This window comes from Acartia tonsa, chromosome 13 (genome assembly GCF_053477335.1).
Source record: "Acartia tonsa isolate MP-2025a chromosome 13, ASM5347733v1, whole genome shotgun sequence".
Lineage (NCBI taxonomy): Eukaryota > Metazoa > Arthropoda > Copepoda > Calanoida > Acartiidae > Acartia > Acartia tonsa.
The window spans coordinates 19,443,638-19,457,849 of NC_137272.1; the positions used below are offsets into that span (position 1 = coordinate 19,443,638).

General features: G+C 31.8%; 1 protein-coding gene across 3 annotated transcripts in view; it reads right to left on the minus strand.

The window, feature by feature from the left end:
* Nucleotides 1–14,212, minus strand: part of LOC145304056 (spondin-1-like) — a 132,763-nt gene that overhangs the window by 86,531 nt on the left and 32,020 nt on the right. For 2 of the 3 annotated variants that reach the window (XM_080145814.1, XM_080145816.1), the window contains 4 exons: nt 11,489–11,575; nt 10,572–10,631; nt 9,488–9,551; nt 5,908–5,975 (listed from right to left, as the gene is read on the minus strand). In XM_080145814.1, the coding sequence (XP_080001940.1) occupies nt 5,908–5,975; nt 9,488–9,551; nt 10,572–10,631; nt 11,489–11,575 (279 nt within the window). Of the gene's footprint in view, nt 1–4,268; nt 4,312–5,907; nt 5,976–9,487; nt 9,552–10,571; nt 10,632–11,488; nt 11,576–14,212 lie in introns of all 3 variants that reach the window. The other variant, XM_080145815.1, reaches the window with a different exon arrangement.

A 14,212-nucleotide genomic window follows, 5' to 3' on the forward strand; every position in this document is an offset into this window, starting at 1 on the left:
AGTATCATAATTCCTTGGCATATAAACAGATGCATAAAAATAGCAGACACAACTGCCAGGACTTCCAGATAAAACTCGTGCAATTAAAAGGGTTTCTATTCAGTCAGATATTATGTTATCTAATACCTTATGAAGGAACTAGCGGCTTCGCTTCTAGCCTCTAGGGGCTTTGCTCCAAGAGGTTTGATCAAACCAATTTTTCGTATTTTAGATTTAAAGGAAAATTATAAAAAAAAATTAGGGGGGGATTTTTTTTTGGGGAGGGGGGTAGTCGACCCCACTATTTTAATTTTAGTTTTAAAAAGAAAAAAAAAATTGTTTGGGGGGGGGGGTATTTTTCATTTTTTGGGGTAGTTGGGGGTGTCCCAACCCCCCAAAAAATAGTTATAAACCTTCTTAAACAGGCGATAAATTTCATGGCACTTGTAATTAAGAAATTGATAGGTAGAGTAGGTGCGCGTTTATCAATACCTGGACCAAGCTATATGTGTGGTGTGCATTCAATGCCGTAAATTTACCACAAATTCAAATAATAATCATCGCATATTATTACAACAGCACAAACTGTACCTTTCTCTCTTTTTTTATAAAAGAAAGCAGGGATCTAAAGAGATAAGACAATGGCTGATAAATTGATGTACATCCCCAAGGATGATACACAAAGTTACCCCATCTGTATAGTAAAATTAGTGTTTGAAACGTTTGAACACTCTACATAATGAATCAACCAATCAAAATTCATTAAAATCCCATAAGCTGTTAAGCCAACGAATAAGAAAATGTTATTATAAAACTTTGGGGACTAGTGAAATTATCAGCCCATTGTTTCCTCTCTCTTTGATAAGACTGTCATACTATGAGAATGTGATAATATGCGAAGGTGAGGGCGCACCGCTATGTGCAAATAAATGTGAATTTTATGCAGAAATAAATCCAATTATATCAATTATAATCGGAAATTCTTCCACTTTAGAGGTTACAAAATGTACAGGGTGCCAGATCTATATTGGATTCGGTCAAAAGTAGTTATATGCAGGGTGCCAGATATTTTAAAGAACCCGGTATTAGTGTCTTAGAAATTATCTTAGTGACGTAAAAAAAATAGGATGTGTCGATACTACTAGGATTTTTAAGAATTGTTAATATAGGCCTGAAATCAAGATTTTTTGTGCTTTTAAAAAATATTAAAAATATTTCTAAAAATTCTACATTATTTTTGCTCACTTTTAAAAAACAAAATCAACTTTTTTTTATTTTTTTTTTATAAAATTATCTTTCAAAATTGAAATAAGATCTATCAGCTGATATTGTACTTCTTACATAACTCAAGAGTTGACTTACAATGTGTAAATATTTTATAGATTATTTAGCAAAATAATAAAAAACCTATATGTAATTTCTTGATTAATAATTGGCTTAATCTTACATTAAACATTGAATGATTTTAAATAATTTTCAAATATTTGCTTTTATAATTATACTTATTGTATAAACACCTCATAAGTTAGCGCAAAATGCTATATATTTTATCACATATGAGCTATTTTTTAAGCCAGCTTTTTAGTCAAAATTTCAAACCAATAACAATTAAATCAAAAGATATTAGGTTAAAACTATATATAAACGAGAGTAAAGAAATAAGATATTGCTATCAACAACAACAAAAAAGGGTTTTGTCTAGTTTTTGGTAAAAATAACGCATATTTATCATTTTAAATTAAAGCTATCTTTTCAAGATTACATCTATAAATTCATCAGTATTTTATAACTTATACCTGTTACCATGAAAAATCAATTGATTTTCCATAATAATTTTATTTCTATATTAAATTTAGAGACAGCTAATTTTTCTTTAAATATAATGAGATGTTTATCAGAAATTTTTAATTAAGCATAATAATGTATATATAAAAAAGACAATTACGAATAAAAACAAAACAATCAATTATTAGATTATTTATATCAATAAATTTAACGGAATTTGAACGTAATTGTTAAAAAAGCTAGCTTAAACAGTTTTGCCATTAAAAAATAACCTTCTTTATGAATGGTACATTCTAACAAGGGTAATGATATCCAGTAGAGCAACATATTTAACAAATATGTCTTTAAATAATCAGTCTATTTAACAAATATCTTTTTAAAATGCATAAGTTATATTACCTCTCACAAGATTGTTTAGTCCTTTGACACTGTACATAATTATTATTTGATTGATCTATCCTTAATTTTTATTCATATTCAATTTTATTGTTTGTATATAAATATTTAATACCTGTATTATAATACGGTTATTATTTTTTTTGCTATGTTTTTATAAAATAAATATCTAAGCAAATGTTACCAATTCTTATAATTATCTGGAATTGAAAAGAATTACTTTCATTCGGTTGCTAAAAAGAGGAGAAAAAGAAATGTATTGAGTCAGATAGTAGCCTTAACCTGTACAGCTTTACATTTATTTCATAGATAAATTGAAATTGAAATTAGATAAAATTATTAATTGATTTTAGATTATTAAACAAGACATGTTAGAATTATCCTATCAATTTCAAACTCTTCATGATGATTCCTATGACAGTTAGGTATAATTTAGAAAGCAACTCTATCATTGTTAACAGAAAGTCAGTACGTCCATTTAAAACATGCTTTGTGTGTTTTTTGGCTGCTATTGAAGAAAGACAACTGAAATTTTAAGTGAAAAGGTCTTTTAAGAGGTGTTTTAATGTATTTTTTTTTACAGTAGCTTTTGATGGATTATTTTAGGTTAGGTTAGGTGATTGCCCTGCAGGGTTAGGAAAATGGCCCCGCATGGATAGAGCCCCCCCCCCCCGCAGTGGCTAGAAATAGGATAAAATCTACTGTGAAAATACCAAGAAACGTCCCTTAAGAGGCATTGTCATGAAAGGGACTATACCCAAGATATATGTGCATCTACTTAACGACTTCCAAAATTTGAGGGTGCCCTCTTTTACTTTGATATAAGGATTAGCATTTTGTTACTGTATCCTATTACTAGCGGCTACGCCTTAGAGGCCTCTTGGGGCACTTGAGGAGGAGAGAGTCCAATTTAATAAACCAATTTATTTTTCTAGATTTTAAAAGAAAAAGACAAACAAACAAACAAAGAGACAGACAAACAGACATCCTGTTACTTTATTATATCCTATTATATAAATTAGTAAGCTAAGCTTTTTTTGACTGTAGCAACGGATCTTGTTAACCGCTGAACCTAAAGGGTTCTTCTTTACAGTGAAGCTTATTATAGGTATAGAGAAGTTTATAACTATTTAGGAAGAGGGCTCTCCACTCTCCAAAAAAAATAACACCTAGAAAAAAAGTACCATCTCCACAATTTTACTTTTTTGTTTTAAAACTTAAATTGAAAATTGGAAGAATGAACTTTCCCCCTTACCACCCTAAAAGCTTCTAGTGATGTTACTGCTAGTGATAATATATTATAGTTTATATCAACATAATATGCGGATTTTAAGAAAAATTTAATCAAATATGCGGACTTTTTTCAACCTTTTTTTGACAACATTTATTAGACATATTAGAATTATACTATTGATTTCAAATTTTGCACGGAAGTATGTCCTTTTACTGTATGCTATATTTACGCAATTTTGCAACAAATTTATGTGCAATTTCATTTAGACTTCAAAATTAATATTCTGCTTATTAAGTTCTGACACTCTAGCTATTGTGCGTTTGTTCTACCTTCTGATTTTTGTGCTTCGTTTTTATGGATGTTGTCATCCTTGTCTAGAAAATACAAATTAATTAATCTATGGTAGAAAGTACAGAGAGTATAAATTATTTCCTACATTTTCTTTATCAATTATCAATTATCAATCACCTCTATTATCCATCTCTTTTTTAGGGGTTACCTTTCCCACCTCCCCTCTAATCCCTCGTTTTTAGTTACGTCACTAAGATAATTTCTAAGACACTAATACCGGGTTCATTTTAAAATTTTAATTTAAATTTGTAGTTATGCGTTATAAGAAAGAGGAATTAGGATTAATTAAGTAAACTACATAGAAGTAAGATTTACCTTTACCTATGACTTGAAAACAGCCCTAATCCTTTTATGGACGACGTACAGACATCTAATTGTAAGGTAGCTACGCTACTAATATAATGACCTTACCTATGCTCAATTATCAAAGCTTTGAAAACTACATATACAGCCAGAACCTTGTTATATAGACGTACAGACATCTAGTTGTAAAGTAGCTATGCTACTAATATAATGACCTTACCTATGCTCAACTACCATTGCTTTGAAAACTATACAGCCAGAACCTTGTTATATAGACGTATAGACTAGTTGTAAAGTAGTTACGCTACTAATATGATGAACTTACCTATGCTCAACTACAGTAGCTTTGAAAACGATACAGCCAGAACAATATTACATAGACGTATAGACATCTAGTTGTAATGTAGCTGCGCTACTAACATAATGATCTTTCCTATGCTCAACTACAGTAGCTTTGAAAACTATACAGTCGGAACCTTGTTATATAGACGTAAATACATCTAGTTGTAAAGTAGCTATGCTACTATAACGATTAACTTACCTATGCTCAACTGCAGTAGCTTTGTAAACTATACAGTCGGAACCTTGTTATATAGACGTATAGACTAGTTGTAAAGTAGCTATGCTACTAATATGATGAACAAACCTATGCCCAACTACAGTAGCTTTGAAAACTATAAAGTCGGAACCTTGTTATATAGACGTACAGACTTCTATTTGTAAAGTAGCTATGCTACTAATATAATGAACTTACCTATGCTCAACTATCATAGCTTTGGAAATTATAAAGCCAGAATCTTGTTATATAGACGTACAGACATCTAGTTGTAAAGTAGCTATGCTACTAATATAATGACCTTATCTATGCTCAACTACAGTAGTTTTGAAAACTATACAGTCGGAACCTTGTTATATAGACGTACATACATCTAGCTGTAAAGTAGCTACGCTACAATATAATGACCTTACCTATGCTCCACGACCATAGCTTTGAAAATTATAAAGCCAGAACTTTATTATATAGACGTACAGACATCTAGTTGTAAAGTAGCTATGCTACTTATATGATGACCTTATCTATGATCCACTACCATAGCTTTGAAAATTATAAAGCCAGAACTTAAATAGACGTACAGACATCTAGTTGTAAAGTAGCTATGCTACTAATATGATGACTTTACTTATGCTCCACATTATTGTAAGGACGTACAGACATCTATATTTTCATGTAGCTACGCTATTAATAAAATGACCTTAAGTATGCTCTACTACCAGCTGTCTACTACCATATCTTTGAAACAATACAGCTAAAACCTTGTTATTAAGACGTACAGACATCTAGTTGTAATGTAGCTATGCTACTAATATAATAAACTTACCTATGCTCAACTACAGTAGTTTTGAAAACTATACAGTCGGAACCTTGTTATATAGACGTACAGACACCTAGTTGTAAAGTAGCTATGCTACTAATATGATGACCTTATCTATGATCCACTACCATAGCTTTGCAAATTATAAAGCCAGAACCTTGTTATATAGACGTACATACATCTAGTTGTAATGTAGCTACGCTACTATAAAGATGAATTTACCTATGCTCAGCTACAGTCGGAACATTGTTATATAGACGTACAGACATTTAGTTGTAATGTAGCTACGCTACTATAATGATGAACTTACCTATGCTCAACTACAGTCGGAACATTGTTATATAGACGTACAGACATTTAGTTGTAATGTAGCTACGCTACTATAATGATGAACTTACCTATGCTCAACTACAGTCGGAACATTGTTATATAGACGTACAGACATCTAGTTGTAATGTAGCTACGCTACTAATATGATGAGCTCACCTATGCTCAACTACCATAGCTTTGAAAACTATACAGCCAGAACCTTGCGGGGGGGCTGTCCACAAAACCTAAATAAATGATTTGTTTCAATTAAGGCTGTAGTGGTCGTGTAAAGTTTTTAATTTTCACATAACAGAATAGTTATTTCTTTCATCGTATTATAAACGGCTTTCCGCGGATATAAAAACCAGTTTTGTACATTTTTATATTCGTAGAAAGCCGTTTATAATACGATGCTAGACATAGTTTTTTCGTATGGATGAGAACCGGTTCCTATCCACCGAATTCGAATAAATACGAGAATAGTTATTTCTCGCATCGTATTATAAACGGCTTTCCGCGGATATAGAAAGTACAAATATAAGATTAAAACTAGTTTTAATCTTATGATTGTACATTTCTATATTCGTAGAAAGCTGGATATAATACGATGCTAGACATAGTTTTTTCGTATGGATGAGAACCGGTTCCTATCCACCGGATTCGAATGAATACGAGAAAATACTTTAAACCTTTCTATCTTTCTTTTTTTCTCTCTCTCTACCTCTCTTCTCTTTATCGTTCTATATCTTTTTTTCTGTCACTATCTACCCCTTATCCTTTTTTTCACTCTCTCTTTCTTTCCTTTCTTTTTTTCTCTTTCCTTTTTTCTTTCTATGCAATTAAAGGTCTTTAAACGTAAGTGTTTTGTTTCCACAAGAACCACCCCTAAAAATACCCTAAAACCTGCATGTGTCTTTCCCTGAAAAAAGCTAAGCAAAAACGGTCCAGCATTTAGTAAGATCTTAATCTTAAACCCCACAGTCAGACATTGTGTTACTTTGCATTTTAGACATTCGTTGAACACCCTGCTCTGAAGTGTCTCATACATATATTATTATAAATATTTGTGGAACACCCTGCTCGGAAATGTCGCATACATACATATATTAATATTATTTTTCTTGTGTAAAGTAATTATTTATGTTATTCTGATATAAGTTATGTGTATATGTCTAATTATAATATTTATTGCCCCTAATATATTAATGTTGTTTTTATTTGTTACAGGTGAAGCTACTCTATGACTTACACTGTATGTCCGTTTGTAATACGGCGAGAAACATGATTTATTCGGTTGTTTTAGAGATGTCCATCTGTTTTTTTTGTGAAGATTTCCAGGATCAATGATCATCTACTATATAATTAAAATATCCGTCTGCTTGCCCGTCTAGGTTTAAAAGATAGATGTCGGAAATTTACAAATTACAAATATCTAGATCAATAAGCATTTAATTTGTAACTTTTAAGTTTGCTTGTTTTATCGATTCGCTACAAATTATTTTATGATCAGATTTTTCGGTTGCCTTGTCCATTCATTTGTTTAACTGTACTTTTAATTTTTAAGAATAAGGTACGGCCAACAAGCGAAATAAATCTATAATAATATTTGGGAAGCAGATAAAAAGTATTGCTCCCGACAGCTAAAATTAACGTATAGTTTTCGTGATTTTTTTCTGAATTATTTTGTTGTTGGTATAAACTGTATAATTCTATGTATATTGTGTTTATTTTTCTCTCAGCCTTGACACTTATGGATGTTGTCATCCTTGTTTCTATATATTTTATGTAGAAATAAAGATTTGAGTAAAGGAACAAAAATAAAATGTACAATATTATCTAAAATTTAAATATAAGTAAAGCATACAATAATAATATGATGACCTAGGGAGGATTGGTGTCGCTTCGGGCTCTACACCTCTCCGCGTCTTATAATTGCGGTGTAAAGCGTCCATTCGCCCAATATACAACAATCCTTTTTATTGCACTATTTTTGTCTGGAAGTCGCAACTGGACATTGTAATTAGTTGCGCCTTTTTAAAGGCCAAGGCATTTACCAAGCGCTTTCTATAAATGTCACTAGACTGAGATTCTATTGTACAGCAACTTTTCTGGACAAATTTACTTATCTCTTTATCCTTAATAATAAATAATCATATGGATTATTCATTTATATGTGAAAGTTTTTTTCTAATATAATTGTAATAACATCTTATGTTTGTTAATGAAATAATTATACTCAATATGATTTATTTACATATACTTTTCTGTTATCCTTATACTAAAGTAACAGGATGTCTGTGTGTTTGTGTGTTTGTATGTTTGTACCGAAGGATCTCGCTAACTGGTGACCCGATCGGGTTCTCCTTAACAGGGTAGCTTCTCATAGGTCCCGGGAAGGTTTATAACTATTTTCTTGGGGGGTGGGACACCCCCAACCCCCTCAAAAAATGAAAAATCCCCCCCCCACAAAAAAAAAATTTGAATTTTTTTCAACTAAAATTGAAAAGGAGGGGGGGGGGGGACCCCCCCCTCCAAAAAAAAAATTTTCGCCCCCCCCAAAAAAATTTTTTTTTTAAATTTTTCTTTTAAAATCTAAAATAAGAAATTTAATTATTAAATTTGACTCTCTCCTCAAGTCCCCCTAGAGGCCTCTAGGGGCGTAGCCGCTAGTAAGTAAAATAGGGCCAGGAATCTAAAGGGATAAGACAATGGCCGATAATTTGATGTTCATCCCCAATGATGATACACATAATTACGCCTTCTGTAGATTTCAATTAGTGGTTGAAACGTTTGAACACTTAAACTAAATTAGCCAACCTATCAAAATTCAATAAAAGTCCCCAAGATTACTAGGGTAACGAATATGAAAAAGGTTGAGCATAATAAACAGCCCAATGTCCCCTTATAAATTTCTCGTGTTATATCTTTTCCCTTGAGCATCTACACTGTAACTAACTTTGGTCGTCCGTCTATTTGTTAATTTTTCCATTATTTCACAATTTAGAAAGTATGTTTTTATTTTCTTAGCTTAAAGATCATGTTTTTTTAAATTGCACACAATGCTTGTATTATCAAACGTTTTAGTAAAGTCTAACTGTATATAATTAACGGGTAAACAATAAGATATATAAGTTTTCCGGAATTTTAATGTTAGGGGGAGATTTGAAATCTGCATCAAATTTTAACGATTTTTTTTATTAAATTCGTTTTTTGTATAATTCTTTATCTAAAAGCGGAAATGCATTTTAAGTTAATTAATTTTGACCAATAGGATAAGTGGATTTTAAACTACCTGCGCTCTAATTGGTTGAATGATGTACGCCATCCAATCAGAGCGCAGATTTTTTAAATCCACCAATCACAGATGCCAAAATTAATTAACTTAAATCGCATTTCCGCTTTTAGATAAAGAATTATAGAAAAAACGAATTTTATAAAAAATCCTCAAAATTTGATGCAGATTTCAAATCTCCCCCTAACTTTAAAATTCCGGAAAACTTATATATCTTAGTAAACAATGCTTAATGAATTATGCAGAGACTAAATTATGTAAGTAGTAGGGCTTTTTTCTAAACAAAAGGTCTCTGAAATTGTTGGACATTATTCATCTTGCAGTTAAGGGAAGTTTTTATTTATATAGAAGCTTCATTTTTACCCTAGGCAGGTTCACATCTATTTTAGAATGTCAAGCCTCCCATAAGAACTTTGTACAGTTTAGATTTTTTAATCCTATTGTCGTATTTCCACGTGAACTTACCTCAATTTCAGATTTGTCTGTGTTGCTTGTTTCCACAACTGTATTTGTGCAGTGATCACTAAACCTAAATAATAACAAGGATGACAACATCCATAAAAGCGAAGCACTGAAACGGTGCGACAAACGGACACTAACACTTGTATAGTGTCTGAACTGAATCATCAGTAAATAGAAGTATAAAAGTCGAAGCAAAATTGTAAGTAAATTTGTTGAAAAACTGCTTGATACAGGATAATGTTTATGGATATACTTTCATTTTTAGGACTTGATTATAGAGTTGCTTCGCTTATAATATTGTACTTTGTTGTCCCAGGAATCAATATACCAAAAATCAGATTAAACGGATAATTAGATCACATAAAAATTTGTTGTTAAAAAAGTAGAAAAATCAACATGTTTAAAATGGACGTACGGACATTCTGGTAATGATTTTAGAGTTGCTACGCTTTCTAATTCGTACCTAACTACTACAGGAATCATCATGCAAAGTTTGAAATCAATAGGACAATTCTAACATGTCTAAATTAACGAATAAAAGCTATCAATCTCGGACGTACGGACGTACGGACCGACCCTAATTATAGAAAAGCTTCGCTTTTAACAAGATTAGTTGTTATCAAAACTTACTCCTTGGAGCGGGGTTCTCCTACGGTTAAAAGTGATCATCTAGATAACCCAAAAGCATCATCCGTTTGTAATAGATTGCTTGCGATACTCTAACTCCCACTATAGGATATTAGGTTAGGTAACAGACAACCAACCCTTTGATTTTTGCATTGAAATCCTAACTGTGCATTGTAATGGGTTGCGCCTGTTTAAGGGCTACTAAAATTGTCACATGTCAGACTTATTAGAAGTGGGTATCATTATTAACGTCTTTATTATGATGCGGTGTGATTATAACTCGAACCCAACCCCTCCCCGCAGGCACGCTATCATTTACGCTAGTACTGCGGGTTTAGCCAAAGAATGACATACACAAAGACAGATACGTAAATGCTTTTTAAGAATAAGGAAAGGTAACAACTATTCGCATTTCTTCAAAAGACGTCCAAATAATTAGTTGGAAATGAATAAAACTAACCTCGTTTGAACATCTCCAAGAAGTTGAAATTTGCCCGACAATTCAGGATTTACTTGAAAACTAAATAATATATGAAAATTAATAATAAAAAACAAGCAAAGCAAATCAAACAAATGTACAATATACAATTTTAACGTGTGAATAATTTTCATATTAATTTTTCAAATTTAAAATAATTATTATTCTCGTATTCATTTGAATCTGGTGGATAGGAACCGGTTCTAATCAATACGAAAAATAAAAAAAAACTATGTCTAGCATCGTATTATATTCAGCTTTTTACGAATATAAAATGTAGAATCATAAGATTAAAACCAGTTTTTTTAGCCGGTGCCTTCGGCACCTCGGGGTTAAAAAAAACTGGTTTTAATCTCATTGTACATTCTTTATCCGCGGAAAGCTGTTTATAATACGATGCTAGACATAGTTTTTTTTATTTTTCGTATTCATTGGAATTTCATCGATTTGAAATTTGTCGATAATGTGGCTTTAATGAAAAGTGATCATGGTTGATACAAAATCGAATCTACATAATACTATGTTGACATAATAACAACACAATTTAGTTACTGGGATGTTATACTAATATAGGATAGCCTGATATCTAGTTGCCGAATGTGTACGCAGTTTCCTGAGTGTTTCCTCATCCTAGCTCAATATTTACTACTAGCTAAAAAAGCTTCAAACTTCAAAAAAAAATCTAAATTCAAAAAATTCAAATTTATAATGTATAAATCGTTTATACATTCAAATTTTGATTTTTTAAGGGAAGTTTGAAGATTTGTAGCTAGTAGTAAATATTGAGCTAGGATGAGAAAACACCCAGGAAACTGCGTACACTTTCGGCAACTAGATATCAGGCTATCTAATATAGAGATACTACGCTTCACCGTGTGGACAGATTGTATGTAGCCTACCTGGGACTTGTATTTTCACTGATAAGGGTGAAATGTGAAAAAGTTTTGGGCTCCTCTATACCATGCACTCGGGTTCTTCCGGATATTCTAAAAACATAATTATATCTTAACCATAATTGGGAAGGTAAAGGGTGGGAGGTGCCCTTATCCTTCTTTCTTCTTCGAAACTAGACGACAAAAAAACCCGAAAGAAATAATTATACAATCACCGTAACACCGTTATTAACCGTTCAAACCGCGGCATTGTCGTCTTGATATGGGGTTTTGCAAGGGAAGAATGGGACATTGAAATTTAAATTACCCTCGTGCCCAAAGTTTTACAACCACAACATCTTATTCGTGGCTTAAAAGCTTTTGTTACTATAATTAAATTGCAATTGATAAGTTCCAAACTAGTAGTGTCTGAATTTTTCTACAAATAACTTAAAACTACACAAGGGGTAATTTTGTTTATCATCATAGGGGATGTATATAAAATTATATGGGTTTTAATGAACATAATGAATATGCATTGCTTCAAGGCAATTTCATTCATTATCTTTGAAATCAGCCGAGAATATCATGAGAGTATACTAAGAAGTTTCTTAAGAACAAACAGACAATTGTCAAAATTATAGAGCAGCCCCATTACTACAAAGTTACACAAGTGAAGAAAATTGTCTCTTTAAATTAAAATTAAACCAAATCTTATCCCTCTCCCCGGCCCCCTTCCTGGCCCTGGTTCACCCAATTTCATTTATTGCTCAAATCTTCTGCTGGGAAAGTAAAAGTTATTCTAAAAAGAGATCAGAGGTGGGTTCTTAAAAAAAATTTACCCCACTAAAATCAGTTTGGAACATTATAACCAGTGGGGAAAATACAAAATTTGGTAATATTGATTCTTAAAAAACTTTTACCCCACTTATTATAATGTTCCAAAATGATTTTTTGAGTGGGGATAAAATATCCTTATTGGAACATTATTTTGAAATTTGGAAGATTTTTTAGGTTTTTTGTCTTTGTTGATTTTTTTTTAAATGTTTTTTTATGCTTAATTTAAATATTTGAAAATTTGAAAAATCTCTGAATTAAAAAAAAAATATTCCAAATTTAATTGTGACTACCCCACTCGGTCTTTTGGAACATTATTTTGGTACACTATTTTTTTCAATTAAATTTTTTTTTAAGAATGACATTTGCATTTCCCCCATTTGATGTTCCAAAAAAATGGGAAAACAAGGGAGAAATTGAGTGTTCCAAATGAGTGTTCCAAAGTTCAGTGGGGTAAGGTTTTTTAAGAACCCACCTCAGAATAAAAACAACATTAGGTAACATACATTTTTAAGGGGAGCTATTCTACATTTCTACATGTATGCATTCTTCTGCAAGAAATGTTTGCTTCTTTAAGGATACTTTAAGGTGGTTCTTTCGATGATAGGTTTATTTTTGTTATTTTTTATTTTTTCTCGAGTTTTATAGATATTGAAAATTAAAGCCTTTGAATGAAATGTTCTAAACACAGAGGTTTTCAAAACAAATAATTCAATCAACTTATAGAAGCAGAGATTAAGTGTTTTTTTTTTTAATTATTACTAATTTCTAAACTTGCTTATATTTTTAAAACTAATGTTTCAGCGGTGGGGAAAAATTCAAGAAATATAATTGAAAATAAGTAAACTTTTTACAGAATTCTAATATCTGTCCCTGGATAAGAGTAAAAACATTTATATAAATCACATTGAGTGAAATGAGGTGGGGGATTTCACAGAATATAAACCAATAGAATTTTCCTTAGTATCATTTCTTTGCAGGTTTGTGGTCATTTCAGAGTGAAAGTGACTTGGCTTGAAATTCATTCTTTTTTTACAGGAGGATGTGGAAGGGGGGAAGGGTAATGCCCTACCCTCTGCAAAAATAGTATGAAAATATTAAGAACTAATATAAAGCTGCTTATAGTGCCTAATAAATATTTAGTAACACAATACAAATTACCAATAATAGTACTTTTTAATTGACCAATGGTAAAATGTATACTGGCCTATCATTGGTCATTTGTATTGAATGATGTCATTGAAGACGAAGAAAGTCCTTCAAAAAGTCAACATGTTACGTCACAAAAACAATGAATTATCCATCTCTTTTTAAGGGGTTTTCCTCTCCTAATCCCTCATTAAAAAAAAAACTTCTTCATCTTCGACGTTATTCATATTAGGCACTATAAGCTACTTAATCAATACAAAACTTAAAAGGTGCTTTTACTTTAAATGTCGGTTGAGCTCTGTATATTTCTATTTTAACATTTTCTATGGAGGTCCTTTTCCTCGACAATAAATCAAATCTTTATCTTTAGCTCTCTCTCTCTCTGTCTCTCTCTCTCTCTCACACACTCTTTCTCTCTCTCTCTCTCTCTCTCTCTCTCTCTCTCTCTCTCTCCCTTTCTCTCTCTCCCTTTCTCTCTCTCTCTCTCTCTCTCTCTCTCTCTCTCTCTCTCTCTCTCTCTCTCTCTCTCTCTCTCTCTCTCTCTCTCTCTCTCTCTCTCTCTCTCTCTCTCTCTCTCTCTCTCTCTCTCTCTCTCTCTCTTTCTGTTGTCTTGTCTGTGTGGTAAAATTGTCATTTTACATTCTTTTTGAAGTTTAAAAATAAGAGGAGAAACAAGGATGACAACATCCATAAAAGCAAAGCACTGAAATGGTAGGACAAACAGACACTAACACTTGTATAGTGTCAGAACTGAATAATCAGAAT